The following is a 20,012-nucleotide window of genomic DNA, read 5'->3' as shown; positions in this document are numbered from 1 at the left end:
AGCCCAGCGCAGGGGGAAGAGTCAGGGGCGTGTGGAAGCCTCGGCTGCCGCCCCCAGAGGGTCGCGGAGAGCTGGAGCGGCGAGCGGGAGGCGGCCCAGTGGAGGGGCCGACTGGGGCTCCTGCCGGCACTCGGTCGTGTCCTCACGTCAGCCGCTGGGTTGTGACCTCCCAGACCGCTGCCCCGGCCTCTTCCCGGCCGTCTGTTCGCTCCTCAAGACTCCAGCTTCCCCGGGCGTGAGGGGCTGGTAGCTGCGGCCGGCTGCGTGCAAACAGAGGCATGCACACACGCACCCACGTGCGCACACACGGCCCTCTGCTCGCTGCTCCGGGGTGTCCTCGCTCTCACGTGGCAGCTGAGCTAAGGCCTGGAATGAAACACAAAGGGCGGGAGGGGAGTCACCTGTGAAGACAGGTGTGGTCAGGGAGGTAGGGAAGGACCAGCGTGTGTTCACCCGGCGGGGTCGGGGGGTGGGGGGGATCTGGAGCGGGGGGGCGTCACCGGGTCTGCGGAGAAGGCCGCTCTGAGGGCGAGGTGGCCGTCAGATGGTGTCGGCGAGGGAGTGGTCGGCGATGGAGGAGCCTCGCGATGTGTCTGTGGGGCTTTGCCCATGAACACGTAAGACCGCGGCAGGGACGACAGGTCACGTCCCCGGAGAGAGCCGGAGCCCACGTGAGCCAGGCCGGCCCAGGCCTCCTCCCCCTCTTCAGAACAGCCCTGCTGTCAGCGGGTTAAGTCCCGGCCTTCCCAGTAGGAGGTCTGCTTTTAAAAATCTGCCAACGGGGGTGCCTGGGTGGCTCCGCCAGTTAAGCGTCCAACTTTGGCTAAAGTCGTGGTTTCACGGTCCGGAGTTCAAGCCCCAAGTCAGGCTCTGCGCTGTCACAAAAGCTCAGAGCCTGGAGCCTGCTTCTGATTCTGTGTCTCCCTCTCTCTGCCCCTTCCCCGCTTGCACGGTCTCTCTCTCAAAAACCAACGTCAAAGAAAAGTTCTTTTTTAACCTGGAAGCCACTGAACTAGACCTTATTGAATTGTCAATTCTCAATTCTCAGCTGGTTTTTTGACCACGATAGAAAAAAAGGCTCCGGTCCTTTTCTCCCACTCCCCTCTTGAAAATAAGTCCATACACGCGCACGTTTATTAAAACCACGGACAGGCTCAAACGTAGTGCTCGTGGGTGCCGTTTTGTGAAGACTTCCGGTTGCCCGCAGCTCCGGGGTCTTGGTGCTGGCCTGAGCCGCTGCGGCCAAGGACCCCCCCCCTGCCTCCCCACCGGCTCCTCCCCGTGCGTGTTTCCCCGGGTCGGTGTGAAAGTAACCAAACTTGGCACAAACTCTCCGGAGGACTTCCCGTGAAAGACGAAAAACAGTTGGGCGGCTCAGCCTGGAGGGGGGGCCGTGCAAGACTCCTGGTTTCATGTAGGAATTCGTACCCGGAGGGCCGTGCCCCGCTAGCGGGAGAAATGCCGTTGCCGTGTGACGGCCGACAGCACGGATCATTCACGGGGCCAGAGTGGCCGGATGCGGTGTCCGGCCTGGCCGGGCTGACGCTTACGTCCGGCGACCTCCCCCCCCCTACCAAGTCCTTCCCCTCGAGGAGACTCAGGGACAGGCCCCCACCCCCCGGGTCGAGCCCAGTGAGACCACATTGAATCTTCTGATCCCTTCTGTCCGGCTGCCTGTGAGCACCGGTCAAGGGAGGAGAACGTGCCCCGAGTCAGCACCCGAGTCCCCGTCCTGACTGCTGACGCGCTCGAACCTCGGCGCGAGTTTGCCGGAGTTCTTCAGGCCGGTCGTAAAGCCCCAGCCACTTTGACCCCTGATGTCTGCAGCTTGCGCGGGGCTGGGATCTGCCGTGCTTCAGCAAGGGTTTCGGGCTTCGTCAAGCTCTACGCTTCTGGTAAAGGTGGCGCTGGGACGGACGGCCCTGTGAAGGCTTCCTCCAGGTAGCGAGGTCACCACCCTACACCTGTCACAGCAAATGGCAAAAACGCTGGAAAACCACGTAAACATATTTAATATTAACATGATCTTCGTTCCCTAAACGCAGGTTAGAGCAGACCTCGATTTATCTCAGGATCCTGACTACAGCTATGTCACAGGGACGGGGAGAGTCCTGCCTCCGTCGGGACGGGCCGTCCTGTGATGTGGCCTGCCCCACCCTTAGCTCTGGAAAGCCACTTGGGGACCCACCTTTTCCGGATGCAGTGAGACGTCCGCTGGGGTTGTGGCAGGCAGCTGGCCATCTGGCCTTAACCAGCTCCTGCCCCCCCGCCACCGTCTGGTGACCGTGGGGACGAGCACTGTGTCTGACCGTACGTCAGACGGAGGAGTTGAGGGGAGCTGAACTCTCTCTGGAGGGATCCCCGGGGTCACAGCGGACACACGGCTTTCCGGGACCTACCCGACCAGATAGTTATCAAAGGAACCGAGGGGATATCTTTCACGTGACGATGGCAACACCCCAGATACAGTGAGGGCTGTTCTAGGCCAGGGCCTATGCCCGGTACTTCCCCCGTGTGACCCTCACAGCCTTGTGAGGCCAGGGTTCGGTCGTGACCCTCGTGCTGGGGGTGCAGAAGCCGAGGTTGAGGGTTAACGTCGTGCGGGGTCGCGGAGTTGGGAAGCATCACACCGTGTCCGTCGCCTCGGGGGGAAACTGATGTCCTGCGTGAAACAAAACCACAGCTTCGCCGTGTGCTTGATCGTGTGCTTGATCGTGTGCTTGATCGGTCCGTCGGTTAATTCTGAGCCGCTTTCTCTACGATGTGTCCGTCTAGCACCAAACGTGAACAAGAGGTGGCAGAGTTGAAGAAGGCTCTGGAGGAAGAGACCAGGAACCACGAAGCCCAAATCCAGGACATGCGACAGAGACACGCCACAGCCCTGGAGGAGCTCTCGGAGCAGCTGGAACAGGCCAAGAGGGTGAGAGGGGCAGGCGCGTGGGCCCGTGTCCTGCAGGAGATCGGCCATCGGGCGCACATCCGTCCAGTCGGTGCTGAGCCCGGCCTCGGCACGGCTGTGGGGGCTGACACGGCCAGCAGCTCGCAGGGCGCTGCGTACCCGAGGGGTCACGGGCCCTTGACTTTTTGTTGTTTTTTTCGATAACCGGGGGGACCCGGTGGCCGTCTCCAATCCTGTTCCTCCCAGGGCCGCCCTCCACCAGCGCCCCCCCCCCCCCGCCCCCCGAAGGCCACGCTCAAAACCCTTGAGCGCTCTGTGCCTGTCCCCATCTGCGGCCAGCCAGTCCCCAGGCCCCGCGGCCATTTCACGTGGCCCTCACGCTCTCCTCCTTCCTCCCGCCTCTGGCAGTCTGAAGCCACCACACGCGGTGTCGCCCTCCTTTCGCCGCCATCCCCGCCCCGAGTCTCACACAGGCTTCCGTCCTGACAACACAGCAGCTCGTCCCCCCGCTGACCCCGGGGCAGACGGGCGTCCTTCCCCATTACGCCCCGTCGCCCTTCCTTCGTGCCTTCTGCTCCCGCTCCGGGGCCCCCTTCTGTCCTCCGCGGGTCCACACGTGCGCTCTCGGTATTAACGTTGACTGGACGTGCACATTTGCACGTGTCTGTCACCATGCTCAGTACGCCGCGTGCATTGCCTTTAACCGTCACCACAACCTTGTGCGGTAGACTCTCGACTGTCATTTCCGTTCAGAGGATGAGGAGACTGAGGCCGGCAGGGTCAGGAAACTAATCGAGGGTCACACAGCCAGAACGTGGAATGGCAGAGTGAAGCCGGGCACTCAGGCCCCAGAAGCCCCCACGTGACCCCCAGCTGCACCACCTCAAAAGCCCATCCCCAGGCCCAGGTCCCCCACGAGGCGATCCCTGCAGCCGTGCGACCTGTTGTGGTCACCCCTGCGCTGACACCCCTGTGTTAGTCTTACCCCAGCAACAGGGGTCTCAGCTCCTCACTGAGAATAATTTTCTCGACGGAACACGTTTTCTAGAAAGGATAACCCGAGTGGATGATTACATGATGGGACGTACCCCGAATCGCCCCCACGCTGACCAGGATGAATTCCGTGGTGTACTGAGCCCCCACACGTCTGGCTCTCCTACCCCGGGCAGGGAGTACAGGGCGTTTCCTCCACAGAGATCTCCGTGCTCAGGGGAGAACGGAGGTTTTCATTCGCTCACTCCGATGCCGAGTGCAGCCCGGGTATCGGGCACCATCCTGCTGATACAAAAAGCAGTGCCTTGTATGGAGTGTTCTAAAAATACTGGCAAATTTCTCTTCCCTCCCCTCCTAGTTCAAGGCAAATCTGGAGAAGAACAAGCAGGGCCTGGAGACTGACAACAAAGAGCTCGCGTGTGAGGTCAAGGTGCTGCAGCAGGTCAAGGCCGAGTCTGAGCACAAGAGGAAGAAACTGGACGCGCAGGTGCAGGAGCTCCACGCCAAGGTCTCGGAAGGAGACAGACTCCGGGTGGAGCTGGCCGAGAAAGCAAACAAGTTACAGGTGAGCCCGGAAAACCCAACTCGGGACGCACCCGCGGCGGCCCGTCTGCGACCGTCGAGCCCCTTGGGGACCGCTGCCGTCAGGGGTGCGTGGTGTGTTTAGGTTCAGTCCTACTAGGTATCTCAGGGACGGACAGCACGAGTTGGCCTTAATTGTAGTAGATCCCACACTGAACAGTGGGTATAGCTTTGGGCTTTAAACACAACTTCAGCTGCTCCATTAGACCAGTCAGTAAGACAAGTGGGGCAGTGGGCACAGAAACGGGTGCCTAGTGTCGGTGCTAACTTGCGAAAACTGGATTTTTTATACGCTGCTGGTCCAAGTATAAATTGAGACGACGTTTTCTAAAGAACAGGTCAGCAGTTTTGCTGTCACAGGCCTTAAAAATATGAATACCCTGGGGTGCCTGGCTGGCTCAGTGGGTAGAGTGTGCGACTCTTGATGTCAGGGTTGTGAGTTCAAGCCCCACACTGGGTGTAGATATTACTTCAAAGTAAAATCTTAGGAGTGCCTGGCTGGCTCAGTCAGTTAGGCATCTGGCTGTTGGTTTCGGCTCAGGTCATGATCTCATGGTTTGTGAGTTTGAGCCCCTCTTTAGCCCTACGCTGATGGTGCAGAGCCTCTCCCTCCCTCCCTCCCTCCCTCCCTGCCCCTCCCCCACTCGGTCTCTCTCTCCCTCTCCCCCACCCCCACGCTCTCTCTCAAATATTTACAAAATTAAAATCCTGAAAGAGAGAAGACAGTACGTATACATACAAAAGACAAAGACACGCGTATGTATAGGATACCCTACAGTCCAATAAAGGGACGTCTCGTAACGTAACCCAGGGAGATGAGGATCACACACAGACTCTGCTGCTGAGAATGCTCATTGCAGAAATACGTACGAAAGAGCGTAACTGGAATAACTTTCATGTCCAAGTATGGACTCCTACGCCACCAATAAAAACGAGACGATAGATGAATGTCTGTGGGCCAGAGAAGACGCACGTCCCGTGGTGCTGCACTAGAAACGGCTTCCAGAGCCGAGCTATGCCAGACGCCCAAGACCACCGGGCGGACTCCCAGGACTCCGCACGCGGGCCTGCTCACGGCCATGTTTATTACAGTGAAAGGATACAGAGCAATCAGTAAAGGGCAAAGGTGAGAGGCCCTGAGGAAACCAGGTGCGAGCTCCCAGCAGGCCCCTTGGGGGCAGGGAGCTGGGCCAGCACGTGGGCCGTCCTTTCCACGGGCCCGCTTGGAAAGGCTGGTCCCTTTGGGGGCTGGTCCCGACGGCCCCACTGCCTGACTCCCAGAAGGAAGGCACGCGTTCGGCATACAGCACGGTGTTTACACAAACCGCTTTGTGTCAACGGCACGGGGAGCCATTCTATTTTAGGGAATGGCAGGCGCTCTCGCGAAATCCAGCCGAGGGCCGGGCGGCCTTGCCAACAGGCCTTTCTAAGGGGAGCGGTCTCGGGCCTCCCCTGTTAACTCTTGCCCGTCCGGGGAGGTGTTCTCCAGAGAGAGGCCGTTAAACAGTGTTACTAACGTCATCATACCATTACCATCCGGGTGGCAAGGAGGCGAGGCAAGTGATCCTCGTGGGCGCCTGTGGCCGCTCTCTCCTTCCGTCACCCCCTGGGCGCGTCGGGCTGATGAGGAACGTGAAGCTAAAGTGAGGAGCTGGCGGCCCTCTGGCCGCTCCCCTGCGGGTGACGGAGCCCGAGCTGAAGGCCGGAGGTCTGTCTCTGTTGAGTCCAGAGCCTTCCGCTACCACACTGTCGCCAAGACTGTTGGCACGTGCCCTCTCCAGAGGATGTTGCTAAAACGAGTAAAAACAGGAATGTCGTTGGCTCGCCTTACGTGTACGGAGACGCCCTCTGCGCACCTTCCCTTCGCTAACGCGACCGAGGGTCAAACCGGAGTGAAGGGCCACCTGTCGTCCCCACCCTTCTCCCCACTACCTGCTCCGCTCACAAAGAATTACAAAAGGTCTCCTACCGTGGGGATTTGGTGGGGGAGGAGCAGGTTAGAGCGGTCAGGAAGGAGGAAAAGGCAACAATGTTTTTACCACGTCGTTCATGAAATCTGGCCTTAAGACTATAGCTAAACATTCCTGATAAATCTGTACCACCAGATTTTTAAGCTTAAAAAGAACTTTCGATGGGGTACGAGAACTTTCGCTCCTTTAAATCTCTGTAACTCTAGAAGACTAGGAATTTACTTGCACCCCTAACACAGGGTTAATGCATCTCAGTGTGAAGAAGGATTAAATAACAGTGCCTGCTGATCCGGGAGCCTCCTCACATAGCGGAGGAGCCACAGAGAGAATTTAGTGCAATCTTTGTTTCTTCATGATAAAAAACAAGACGGTGAGCAGGAATGCGGAGAACCGCGCTCCGTGCACGGGCTCTGCCGTTACGTTCCTCCCTGTCCTTCCAGCAGGGACTCTGACGTGGTCTGCGGCGGCTGGCACGGTGCCTGCCTCTGTGGGCACTGTTGGGAGGCAGCGCCTGTGATGGAAGTGCTCCTTGGGTTTGGGGGTTTCAGGATCCCTCCTCCTCCCCCGGAAACACTGCTGTATTTGTGTGCGTTGAAGAGTGGTGAGGCCAGACCTTTCTGTCTGCTTCCTGTCGCATCACACTGAATCTTGTATTCCTTCCTCCTCGCAGAATGAATTGGATAACGTCTCCACGCTTCTGGAAGAAGCCGAGAAGAAGGGTATTAAATTTGCCAAGGACGCAGCCAGTCTGGAATCTCAACTACAGGACACACAGGTATTCTGGGGGGTGAAGGCCCTGGGTCATAGCTCCGCCGGTTCTGTAACCTACAAGTCCGTGAAACAGGCCAGCCCCACAACTGCTTTCTTACCATCTCTGATTTTGTGCTCAACTTTTATTTGGAACCATCTTGCATCGTAACGGGCCTTGACGCTCAGGAAGTCTCTGAGGCTCAGTTATCTGGACGCAGAGCCCTCAGCGTCTGGCAGGCTTGTGGGCACCAGCGGGCACCGCCTGGAACATGGTTCACTGAGCAGCGGTCCTACTGCGCACACAAGTATTGCCGGCTGTTTTAAATGAGATTGTTTTTTTGTGGTTGAAATTATATTACACTGACCTACTAGTCCATTTCGTAAAAAGGTAGGTTGAGGCCTTCTTGTCAAAACATGTTAGGGATGTCTTCACGCCAGACAGAAGTTAGGATGACAACTTTGACATGAAAATAACACAGCACTTTCTTCTTGGAGTTTTACATCTTCTTTTTATTAAATTTGCTTTATAAGAATGTTGATTTGCTAGGTGCTGGGGATACAGGGGTAAACATCTCTTGGAGCTTCCACTATGACAGGGCACGTCCTGGTCAGTGAGACTATGGGAGACTAGGGGCGGGTCACGGGAATCAGTCTGGCAGGAAGTTTGTAAAGGACAGACAGCTGACGGGTTGCCCGATACTGGAGGTAAGCATAGTGAGAAATGCCAAGTGCCTCAACTAAGGGACAGAGGAGCGGGGAGACAGGTCTGCCAGAAGTACGGAGATGCTGGAGACGGAGGCGTCTCGGGCCACTGAGCTCCTGGCCTGGGTGCCTGCGGTGAACGACACTGCCGTTCCTCAAGGACACGTTGAAAGCGGTATTTTTGGGGCGCCTGGGGGGTTCAGTTAAGTGCCTGACTCTTGCTTTGGGCTCAGGTCGTGATCTTGCAGTTCATGAATTTGAGCCCCACGTAGGCGCCTGCCTGGGATGCTCTCTCCCTCTGCCCGCCCCGGTCGCTCACCGTCTCTCTCAAAACAAATAAACATTTAAAACAAGATTTTTAAAAAGCAATATTTCTGTTAAGATCGTCTGTAAAATTATCAGGCGTGTTTTTAAATCATTTCTGTTTCTTAAGATCACGGGGTAGTTGTGACCCACTGAGGCGCTGTGTTTTTTGTGCCGTGACTTTGTTTTTAAGAAAGGTGTTTCTGCTCAGTGATCGATGTAACTCCGGTATCGACCTCTTGTGAAATAAACAGGAGCTTCTTCAGGAGGAGACGCGGCAAAAGCTGAACCTGAGCAGTCGCATCCGGCAGCTGGAGGAGGAGAAGAACGGCCTCCAGGAGCAGCAGGAGGAGGAAGAGGAGGCCAGGAAGAACCTGGAGAAACAAGTGCTGGCCCTGCAGTCTCAGGTGCGCGTGTGCCCGCGGAGGCCGCGGAGGCCTGGATGTGTGCGCTTAGCGACTAACGTCCTCTCCACTTGGCACAGTTAACTAGGTTGTACGAAACTAAGCCCCGTGAGCGTGTGCTCTGACCCAGCCAAGCGCCGGTGCTCCGGTGAGGGTGTGGGGAGCCTCGACAGTGACCTCGGACTGGGTCCGCCGTGTAAGGACTCAGACCAGCCATCCTCATGACGATGATTAGCTAAGACGTCGTTACGGTCTGAGCCTCGTTTGCTCGCAGTCACGTATTGATTTATACGTCTTTTCTCCAAATATGGAAAACGAGCTTTCTCTGTTCCTCACCTGTAAAAGTCACTGGGGTTGTTTAACGTGGGTCTCTCTTCCCGTACAACCAGCTGACGGATACCAAGAAGAAAGTAGACGATGACTTAGGAACAATTGAAAGTTTGGAAGAAGCCAGAAAGAAGCTCCTGAAGGACGCGGAGGCGCTGGGCCAGCGCCTGGAGGAGAAGGCTTCGGCCTACGACAAGCTGGAGAAGACCAAAAACCGCCTGCAGCAGGAGCTCGACGACCTGACGGTGGACCTGGACCAGCAGCGCCAGATCGCCTCCAACCTGGAGAAGAAGCAGAAGAAGTTCGACCAGGTGGGCCCTGCGTCCCTGCGTCCCAGGGCCAGTGCCACACGCTGGCGTCTCCTGGCAGACGCTCTTGTTGTCGTGGTCTAAAATAATCTTCGTGTTTATACGTATTTGTAGAAAATTGGAAAGGGAGAAAAGCAGAAAGAAATAGCACCCATGAACCACAGTAGGGGGCTCAGCAGGAAGTCAGACACACAGCGAATGAGAAGCGTGTTTGTCGCTTTCGCGTTGTCTCTAACGTGTCCCGACACCGTTCCGTGCAGCTGTTAGCAGAAGAGAAGAACATCTCTGCTCGCTATGCAGAGGAGCGAGACCGCGCGGAGGCAGAGGCCAGGGAGAAGGAAACCAAAGCCCTGTCCCTGGCGCGGGCCCTCGAGGAGGCCCTGGAGGCCAAGGAGGAGTACGAGAGGCAGAACAAGCAGCTTCGAGCGGACATGGAAGACCTGATGAGCTCCAAGGACGACGTGGGGAAGAACGTGAGTATCCCAGGGACCCGGCCCCCCGCGGGGGAGGATCTGGGAAGGTGTCTCCCGACAGCGCAGGAGCATGGCGGCGTCCTGGCCTGTGCACGGATGGGGACTGAGGTCTCCCGGGACAAGCTGTCGGACCCTGCGGTCTGTGCTCGGTTCTCGGTGCCTGAGCCATGAGTTCTCGTAGTGGCCCTGACCGATGGTGACGCTTGGTTTATTCCTGTCACCTTCACGCGCCCCCCCCCCCCCCCCCCCCCACGTCCTGGCAGGAATGTCACTGTTCCCGAGTCACAGGGAGTTCCCAAGCACAGGTACCACGAGGTCCCCTCCGGGCCAAGGACAGCGGCCCCTGTCCTTCCTGGCCCGGGCCTTCCCAGCTGAGACTCTTGGTTTTCCCTGAAGGCTTCAAGTGCTTTGGGGACTCGTTGACAGTCTGGAAGTTTCTGTGATGCTGTCCTTTACTGCATACACGCTCTACAAGAGCCGGGGTGATGTTAATTTGTCCCACACCCCTCAGGTGTATGAGGTGTGGAGGACTGTGAGGCCGGGCTGGGGCCGGAAGCAGTCCGTTCTCCCCAGGAGGAGCCACTTAACCTCCTGATCTGTATCGTCTGCCAGACAATGTTGCACTTGCCCCGTCTCGGGAAGCTGTGACATAGGGGCTCTCTGGCCACATCATAAAGGAGGGAAGACTCTCCCTTCCTGTTGGGTCTCCTAACAGGAGGTGCCTGGAGGGTCAGCCCCACGGACAAGAGGCTGCCTAGACTAGAAGTGGCCATGATCGCATAGTCGTACGCAGACAACTCCACAATGACTTTGTTTTTTTTCTTTTCTTTTCTTTATTAAGTAACCTTCTATGCCCAATGTGGGGCTCAAACTCACAACTCCACAATCAAGAGGTTCACGCTCCACCGACTAAGCCAGCCAGGCACCCAGTTTTCTCGTTCCTTTTAGTTTTCACTAGAATAATGGACATGTTCATTCTACAGACCTCACTTTTGTGCCCTAAGCAGCAGCAGGGGCTGCGGGGCCTCCCCTGCCACGTCTCCTGCTGCCCCTGGGAGAGGTGGCGTGGCCGCCTGAGAGGTGTCTCGGGGACGGATCAGAGGGGACGCGGGGCAGACGCGCTCGGCGCCGAGAACTAGGTGGGGGTGTGGGGTGGCGAAGGTCAGGCCACTTCTCACGCGTCCCCCGCTCCACAGGCCTGACGCACCTAAGTAGCTACAAGTTCCCACGTGCATCTGCAGCACAGGTGAGGTTTTCACGGCAAGACGGGATCTCCCACAGCACCTCTCACACGCAGACAGCAGGCAGATGGCCAGTCCACAGATGGGCTCCTCGGACACCGTGCTCTGTTCATCGTTCTTGGGCTTTTAAAGACGTCTCCACTTCAAGGTCACCGGAGAAGACCTTACTGATGATAGAGCACGAGTGATCCATCAGGAGCTCCGTGCTGCCGTCTGAATAGCGTGCTCCAAAACGGGGGACGGCAGGGCCGTAGCAGGAGCGGGGCCGGGAAGCTGGCCCAGGAGGGACCGGAGCGGCCTTCGTGCCCTGCGGGGGCCTGTAACCGATGAGGACACAGACCACTGTCCTCGTCCGTGCCTCTGCCAAGGCTCAGGCCTGTGCCGCTGCTTCCTGTGGTTTAGGTGCACGAACTTGAGAAGTCCAAACGGGCGCTAGAGCAGCAGGTGGAGGAGATGAGGACCCAGCTGGAGGAGCTGGAAGATGAACTTCAGGCCACGGAGGACGCCAAGCTGCGCCTAGAGGTCAACATGCAGGCCATGAAGGCCCAGTTTGAGAGGGACCTGCAGACCAGAGATGAGCAGAACGAGGAGAAGAAGCGGCTGCTGGTTAAACAGGTAAGCGGAAGGACGCAGGGCCCCCGGGGACGAGCCTGTCTGGTCTCCAAGTCCGGTTGTGGGTCCATATGCTGCTGGTTCGTGTCGGCCCACGTCAGCTGGAGCTAAATCCATCTATGTCCTCGTTTGATTAGCTTATTCTCTGAAATCTAATGTAATTATTTTTGGTTTCCTGTTTCTCAGACAACAGCACTGCTGTTGACAAACCAGGAGACTTACCGATGACTCAATAGGCCTCGTGTGGTGGGATGTCCAAGAACGTGTGGTTGGGTGCAAATTCCGTGACTGTCAAAACGTGCGGGCGAAGGAAAGAACCCGGACGCCCCTTGCAAGGGGAAGTTTGCCTCACATCCCTTGTTGGGAAAAGGAAAACCGGATGCTTACGTTTTTTGGTTTTAAAAAGTTGCTGGGCATTTATTTTGTATAGTTTTTTTTTGTTTTATTTTTTTGTTTATTTATTTTTATTTATTTTTTATTTTGTTTATTTTTTTGTTTTATTTATTTATTTTGTATAGTTTTTTGTATAGTATATAATTTTGTATAGTTTTCCGAACATATGTCAAACTTCTAATTTTAAAAGTTTAGTTTAAAATCTAATTGTGGATATTTTGACAGTCCCTTGGAGTTCGTGGTATCGGGTCTTGGATCTGGAATACATTGGTCTTACTCTGTTATTTTCACTGCACCGGCATTGAGCACACTAGTCACTTCTTGCCAGATAATTAGTCACCTCCCGCTCGGTGACTTCAAAGAGCACGTATTTTGCTCCCAGTTTCTGTGGGTCAGGAATTCTGAACCGACGGGGCCGGGTGCATCATCCGAAGGCCAGGCCTGGGCTCGGGGACCCACGTCCGAGCTGGCTCCCCTCGGGTATTGGGGCCAGAGACCTCGGCACCTGGCCGCCTGGGCGTCCCCGGATGAAACCACCCCAAGAAAGTGTCTCCTGGCTTTCCACTGTGTGGAAAGCTCCGTGCCACCTCAGCCGGGAGCTGGAGATTGGAGGGGAAGGGCTCTGCCTCCTGTGTGCCATCACGTGGCGGGGGGGGGGGGGGGGGGGGGCAGGGTGCGTACAGGGTTTTCGGCTTAAAGGCCTCTTTGAACAAACTGCAGCTCCTGGGCTTTGCTCTTATTGACGACGGCTGCTCCGGAGCAGAGAGCACCTACGATGACAGGCTGCCGATCCCCGTGCGGGGACACCTGGGTCTGGCCAGACATAACCCCGGTGCCTCCGTTAGGTGCGGGAGCTGGAGGCGGAGCTGGAGGACGAGCGGAAGCAGCGGGCGCTGGCGGTCGCGTCCAAGAAGAAACTGGAAATCGACCTGAAGGACCTGGAAGCTCAGATGGAGGCCGCGAACAAAGCCAGGGACGAGGTGGTCAAGCAGCTCCGCAAGCTTCAGGTGCGTGCGGCCGGCGGGCTCTGACGGAGCACGCGGTGGCCGGGTTGCGGCCCACAGAGGCGGCACGCGTGCGTCTCGTGTCTGCGGGCCGCGCGTGGCCCCTCAGCAAGTCCGGGACACGGCCCCTGGAGACGCTGAGCTACGCGCAAGCCACCCAACAGGAAGGTGGTGCTTCCCCCCCCCCCCCCCCCCCCACTGCCGCGGGCTCTCGTCCTCTTTCCAGTCGTGGCTTAGCACTTCGGCCGCTCGAGTGATGTGCCAGTTTTCACTGTCGCGGTGACCGATTTCCAGAATATCTCCCGCTATTGTGGGCTATAACGGACCCTCTCTCGTAATAGGCCCTTTTCTGGGGGGCTCAACGGTTATGACAAGCTTGAGAAAATTTCCATTTCTCTGTCCGTGGTGATTCCACATCTTAAGAATGTCTTCTAGGGGCGCCAGATGGCTCAGGTCACGATCTCCGCAGTTCGTGGGATCGCGTGCCCCATGTCGGGCTCTGTGCGGGTAACGTGGAATCTGCTTGGAATTCTGTCTCCCCCTCCCCCGCTCGCGTGCACTCCTTCTCTCGCTCTCCAAATAAACTTAAGACGAATGTGTTCTAACAAAATCTGAGAAGAAACATCTGTGAACAAAGATCACAGCTGAAGTGGTATTTGTGACAGCAACAAAGGGAAACCACCTAAATGTAAGTGGACTGCCAGCCATTTACATGGTGGGGCTATGGATGCGAGGAAGGGGCTCAAGTCCATAAAGGAAGACAGAGCGCAGGCGGCTTCTTTCACAGCCACACACGCAGAAAGGTGTTCGTGGACAGACATAAACATAGAACATTTAAAAGGAAAAGCCAACTCTGGGTAATAAGTTTAAAAGCAACTTAACTGCTTCCTTATATTTTTTTTAAAAAGCCAAGCACAAAGCTCTCATTCTGACGAGCTTATTACAAAGATTATTGAGCATATTACAGAGACTATACGTAACTGTGATTTTGTTTACACAACAGCTGTAGGGAGTTTTAATTCACAGACCATACAACTTACCTGCTTATTTTCAGTATATTTCAGTACATTCACAGGGTTCTGCGAACATTACCACTATGCAATTCTGGCCATTCAGATCCCTCGAAAAGAAACCCCGCACCCGGCAGCCGTCCCTGCACACCATCTGCCACGTGTGGCGCTGATCGACCATTCGTCTGCTTTCTGTGTGTCGAGATTTGCGTACGCTGGACATTTCCTATAAACGGAATCGTAAAATAGGTGGCTTCTGTGCCTGGCTTCTTTCCCTTAGCGTGTTTTCAGGGTTCATCCGTGGCGTGGCATCCATTAGGACTTCATTCCTTTTTGTTACCGTATGACGTTCCGTTGTATGCATTGCCCACAGGGCATTAGTCCAACAGCTGATGAATATTTGGGTGGACTTTCCGGCCGCTCTGAATACTGCTGCTATGAACATCCGTGAACGTTTGTGTAGACGTGTGCTTTCAAGTTCTCTTCGGTAGATACATACCTAGGAGTGGAATTGTTAGGTTATGTGGGAATTCTGTTTAACTGCCTGCCCCGCCTCTCCACAGTGATGGTCCCATTTTACATTTCCTACCAGCTGTGTGTGGGGATTCGAGCTTTACTACGTCCTCACCAATATCTGCTATTCGTTTTTTATAGTCATCCCAGTGGGTATGAAGTGGTATTTCATTGTGGTTTTTGATGTGCATTTCCCTAATGACTAATGAACATCTTTTCACTTGCTTATTGGCCATTATCTTATTTGCGAAAAATCTCTCTTAATCCTCTGCTCATCTTCCTAATTGAGTTGTCTTTAATAACTGAGTTTTGTAACATTTCTGTATATATTCTAGATGCTTCTTGTGAGATCTATGATTTCCATATGTTTTCTTCCATTCCCTAGACTGGTCTGTTCACTCAGTGGTGCTGTGTACAGTACAAATTGTTTCTTGTGCTTTTGTTATCCCATCTGTGAAACTACTGCATATGCCCAGATCATAAAGACTTATTCCTATGTTTTCTCCTAAGAGTTTTACACTTTCAGATTTTTTTTAACCCGTTGAATTAGTTTTTTTTTGTTTTTTTTTTTTTTAAGTTTTTTTCACATGAGCAGAGAAGAGGGAGAGGGAGGGAGAGAATCCCAAGCAGGTTCCATACTTGGGTGGGGGCTCAAACCCACAAACCATGAGATCATGATCTGAGCCAAGGTCAAGAGTCAGATGCTTAACTGACTGAGCCACCCAGGCGCCCCAGAAGACTCTTCCTTCCCCCATTGAATTATCTTGGCTCTTGACACTCCTGTCAAAAATCTGGCCATTGATTTACATGTTTATTTCCGGACTCAGCTCTCTTCCGTTGATCTATATATCTTTTCTTATGCCAGTGTGACAGAGTCTTGATTGCTGCGGCTTCGTAAGTTTTCCAATTGGGAAGCGTAACATCTCTCGCTTTGCTGTTCTTTGTTTAGCTTTTCTGGTTTCTTACAATTCCCTACAGATTTTATGATCAACTTACCAATTTCTGCAAGCGGCAGGTGGGCCAGCTTGAGTTTCGATAATTTGTTGACTGGGTAGATTGATCTGGAGAGGACTTACCATCCTAATGATACTGTCTTCCAGTGTTTGTTCCAGTGTATGAACATGATTATCTTTCCATTTATTTAGCATTTCTTTTTTCAGTGATGATCTTATTTTATAGTTTTGGTGTACGAGTCATATATTTTAGCTAAATTGATACCTAAGTACTTTTGAGAAAGAGCGCGCGCACACAATTGAGCAAGGGGCAGAGAGAGAGGGAGGGAAGCAGGACTCACCCAGGGCTCAAGCTCACCAGATGCGGAACTTGAACTCACAGACCGTGATCTCGTGACCTGAGCCAAACAAAGTCAGATGCTTAACCAACTGAGCTACCCATATTTTTTTCGTTTTTGAGGCTTATACGTGTGATTGCTTTCCTGATTTTTGGAATGTTTATAGTATATGGAAATACAGTTGATTTTTGTATATTGATCTTGTAACCTTGCTGAACTGGCTTCTTCTAATGGTTTTTTGGTGGATTCCTTAAGATATTCAGTATGCAAGATCACATCAGCAAATCAAGCTAGGTTTTTTGCTTCCTTTCTAATCTGGATATCTTTTCTGGTTTTTGTCGTGGCCTAACTGCTTTGACTAGAACTGTTACAGGGTTAAACAGAAGTGGCAAAGTCAGACATCCCTGCTTCAATGCTAATCATAGGGGAAAGGCACTCAGTCTTTTCACCATTCAGTATGTTAGCTGTTAGTTGTTCACTGCTACCCTTTATCAGAGTTGAGGGACGTCTCCTTCTATTCATTTTACTGAGTTGTTTTTATAATGAAAGGGTGTTAGATTTTGTCACAGGCTTCTTCTGCATTTATTGAGATGATCCTACGGCTGTATTAATTGATTTGGGGTGTCAAATTAATCCTCAGATAAATCCCACTTGGATGCTGGGATATAATGGTGTATAATTCTTTTGGATTATACAAACTGATGGATTCGGTCCGCCGCTATTTTGTTGATTTTTCCGTCTATTTTCATAAGGGATATTGTTCTAAATGTTTTCTTGCGATACCTTTGTCACTGGCATGTACTTTATTTTTTGAGCTTGCACGTGCACACACCAGCGGGGGAGGGGCAAAGGGAGAAAGAAAAGAACCTCAAGCAGGCTCCATGCTGCTTGAGGAACCCAGCTTGGGGCTCGATCCCCCAAGGATCCCCGTAGGATCATGACCTGAGCTGAAATCAAGAGTCGGACGCTTAGCCGAATGAGCCCCCCCAGGCGCCCCGCCATATACTTTCATATTTACAGTGACTGTTGGACTTTTATAATCCAGAAACAATATGTTTAAAAACAGAGCAGAAAGTCCTCTAACACCTTCTTCCTACTTAATCTTAGGCTCAGATGAAGGATTACCAACGTGAATTAGAAGAAGCTCGTGCATCCCGGGACGAGATTTTTGCTCAATCCAAAGAGAGTGAAAAGAAACTCAAGAGTCTAGAAGCCGAAATCCTTCAATTGCAAGAGGTTTGTTTACTTACTTCCTCATCCATTTGTTCAAAAAATGTTTACCCTGTATATTCCTCTACCTGGCTCACGGCCAAGGGACTGGTTAGTCACCTTTCGAGCGACTTACCAGGCCGTGCTCCATGTGTTATAAAAGGCAGTGGTGTTGATTTAGTGTTGGGAAGCATCGGGATGGTTGAACTCTAAGTGTTCTAAGACCGCCCTGGTTTACACAGAAGCACTATTCCTGTGATACTTAAAAGGGAAGCTGCAGGTTTCATTGACTCCCCGAGCGATTCATCTTCTGATCACTTCTTTCATTTATCTGTTTTGGAAGTTCTCCTGAAGAGGGACTGACGGGGGCTTACGTGTGCTATGGGGTCACGTCTGCGGTAGACACACCTGACTGTGCAGGTTTATTTTAACAGCTTTATGGAGATGTGAGTGACGTACAAAGAACTGCACACACGCGATGTGTGTGTCCACACATCGCTGTGTGAACGGTGAGCACAAGTATTCCAACCTAGGAAAGGGAAGAGCAACTTGAGTTGAAATGTTCTTATCCGTTAATACGAAAACATGCCCACACAAACACCTAGCAATGATGGATCCGTTGTCACCAAAGACCCTGAATGTAGAGCAGAGTTTGCAAGAAAGAAGGGTGTCGGGGATGGAGGAGGGACTAAAAACCAAGTGAGTCGACACTGAGTGGACCCCAAGGTCCCTGGGAGAGGCAGCTTTTGGTTTGGATCCCTCTTTGTTTTGTTTCCTTGATTTTTGCTCTGATCCTTACTTCCTTTGGGTTTTTCTTTTTCTGCTTTCTTGAATCGCACACGTTAATTTTCCATTTTTTCTCTTGTCCGGTTCTGCTCCTAGAACACTGCACATTCCCCTCCAAGTCCTGTCTTCACTGTGTCCTAAAAAATCTATGCTCTCGTCACCATTTAATTCCAATTTTTTCTCATTTCAGTAATGGTTTCCTTTATTCCATGAACAACTTAAAAGTGTGGTTTAAATTTCCGAATGTGTGGATTTTTGTTCTTGTTGATTTCTGTTTTCTTGCACTGTGGCTAGAGAATAGAGACCAGAGCAGCTGTAGGGTCTAGAACGTGACCAGTCTTTAAAAATGCTCCACGTCTGCTTAAAAGAACACCTGCTCCTCCGTGAAGCAAATGTTCAAGATCTGTGTGGTTCATCGTGGAGCTGACGGGGACACGCTCAGGGGAGGGGGCTCTGGGAGCCTGCCTCCCGGAAGCCCCCAGGGCACGAGCTGCGTACCCAAGCACACTCCCAGCCTTTTCAGAAAGTGTTTGTTTCAGACTTTGGATAAGGGAGAAGAGACCCCCTGGAAAGCTAGCCCTGCCCTTCTGTTTCTTTTTCCTTCCCTCAGGCTCCTCCCCTTTCTCCCACGGGTTCCCCGGTGGGTGTCCACGGCACGCCCGGCCAGTGGGCAAGGGACGGAGCACCAGAGGCCAGGTGGTAGAGCTGATGCCCAGTGTTTGTTGATCAGAGGCCCTGGGGTCGGGCCCAGAGCATCGTGGCTGCTGCCTCCCAGCTGGGCTCGCTCCACCCCACGGGTCAGGACGGCATGTGCCGGAACCCGGGCCTCTGGCCTACGTCCCGTGCGCTAACGTAAGAGGTGAACGCGCGTGCCAAGCACACGGGCGAACTCTTTATGCGGCCCTGCCCCACAGGCATCTTTAAAGCTGTGCTTTTGCCAAATCCGGCATTTTCAGGAAGCGCCAGCCGGTGGCAAGAGGCCCAGACGGGGAGAGTCAGAACCCCGAGTTTCTGCCGCCCACCAGTCTTGGCACTTGGCGGATCGCGTCATCCGTTAGGCCTCCGTTTCCTCACCCGTGCAGTAAGGGAAACGGTGCAGCTCTCAAATCCCGAGAACAGGAGTTCAGTCTTGACCCACGTGGGCTAAGAAACGCACCCTGGCTGCCTCCGGTGGCGAACCCTCTTCCGAAGAAATTTGTGGAAAAGCCCCACCAGGCAGTTCTTCCTCCAGAGGACGGGCCCGGCCCGCGGTTCACAGAGAGCCCCGCACCGCCTCAGAGCCTGCCTCCCACCTCCTTCGGGAGCCAGGCCCTGCTTACTGCACAAGCCTGAGGGCTCACCCTCGCCCACACTCCCCACGGGAGCTGTGGTCCTCACTTCCCTGCACAACTACCGTGTTTCCTGGGACCTTGATGTTCACTGGTCAGTCCCGTGGACCTGACCTCCAAACTGCACTACTGTGTATGTGACAGGTCCTTCAAGACCGTGAGCCAGTATAGTTGCGGGCTTGCAGGAGGTCTGTGCCGAGTTTAGGATTAAGAAACACCCGCTTTCTAGGGAGGGTGGGAACAGAGCTGCCTCTTCCATTGGAAACGGCAGCAGAGCCCTCCCGTGGACCAGGAGTCCCTCTGGGGACAGTTGTGCGGAAGGACGTGGACAGTAGCACGTCACCCGGCTTGTCTTCAGCCAGGCTGTGGCTTAATCTCTCAGGCCCGGCAGCAGCAAGGGGGCCGGAGCCAGGGTGGCCGCGGCCGGCAGGCTTCACATCCGAGGAACCCGTTACCCGGGGCTTAAATCCCGCTCCGACCTTCCTTAGGAACTCGCCTCCTCTGAGCGAGCCCGCCGCCACGCCGAGCAGGAGAGGGACGAGCTGGCCGACGAGATCGCCAACAGCGCCTCTGGCAAGTGAGTCTCCTGGCAGCGGGCGGGAAGAATGGGCTAGAAACCGGCGACGGTGCGACCCTCCCCGCTCAGGCGCCTGCAGCCCATCCCCCCAGGGGCACACCTGTCACACCGGGAAGGCCGGGTCGTCTGGCATCTAGAAGTCCGTAGTTGACTCGCTCGCCCGCTCGGGGCCTGCACGGACGGGCACAAGTTGCCGAGCGTCCAGACTGCCTTGGCGCCGGTCGGCCGCACGACCCAGGCAGGCCCCACCCCCTCACCAGCCATTCCCACCGCAGGAGTGGAGGAGGCACGGTCGGAGCTATAGCCCGACTGGCGCAGGCCGTGCGGCCCGGCCGCG

General features: G+C 54.3%; 2 protein-coding genes across 10 annotated transcripts in view; one reads left to right on the top strand and one right to left on the bottom strand.

Annotated features, from left to right (window-relative positions):
- NDEL1 (nudE neurodevelopment protein 1 like 1) overlaps positions 1-20,012 on the bottom strand; it is an 80,891-nt gene that overhangs the window by 2,307 nt on the left and 58,572 nt on the right. Inside the window, exon 10 of one of the 5 annotated variants that reach the window (XM_042915191.1) lies at positions 342-366. The exons of 2 other annotated variants lie outside the window; for them this stretch is intronic. In XM_042915191.1, coding sequence (XP_042771125.1) covers positions 360-366 — 7 coding nt within the window. In that variant the 3' untranslated portion in view covers positions 342-359. Of the gene's footprint in view, positions 1-341; positions 367-13,588; positions 14,471-20,012 lie in introns of those variants that run through there. 2 more of the 5 variants (XR_006196384.1, XM_042915187.1) reach the window with 2 other exon arrangements.
- The window catches only part of MYH10 (myosin heavy chain 10), a 130,670-nt gene that overhangs the window by 105,159 nt on the left and 5,499 nt on the right, over positions 1-20,012 (top strand). For all 5 annotated transcript variants that reach the window (XM_042915177.1, XM_042915178.1, XM_042915179.1 and 2 more), the window contains 10 exons: positions 2,776-2,920; positions 4,251-4,457; positions 7,115-7,219; positions 8,454-8,606; positions 8,993-9,241; positions 9,499-9,711; positions 11,355-11,567; positions 12,803-12,964; positions 16,883-17,011; positions 19,587-19,675. In XM_042915177.1, coding sequence (XP_042771111.1) covers positions 2,776-2,920; positions 4,251-4,457; positions 7,115-7,219; positions 8,454-8,606; positions 8,993-9,241; positions 9,499-9,711; positions 11,355-11,567; positions 12,803-12,964; positions 16,883-17,011; positions 19,587-19,675 — 1,665 coding nt within the window. The remainder of the gene's footprint in view (positions 1-2,775; positions 2,921-4,250; positions 4,458-7,114; positions 7,220-8,453; positions 8,607-8,992; positions 9,242-9,498; positions 9,712-11,354; positions 11,568-12,802; positions 12,965-16,882; positions 17,012-19,586; positions 19,676-20,012) is intronic.

The sequence above is a fragment of the Panthera leo genome, chromosome E1 (genome assembly GCF_018350215.1).
Source record: "Panthera leo isolate Ple1 chromosome E1, P.leo_Ple1_pat1.1, whole genome shotgun sequence".
NCBI lineage: Eukaryota > Metazoa > Chordata > Mammalia > Carnivora > Felidae > Panthera > Panthera leo.
This window is presented reverse-complemented; position numbering and strand designations above follow the sequence as displayed.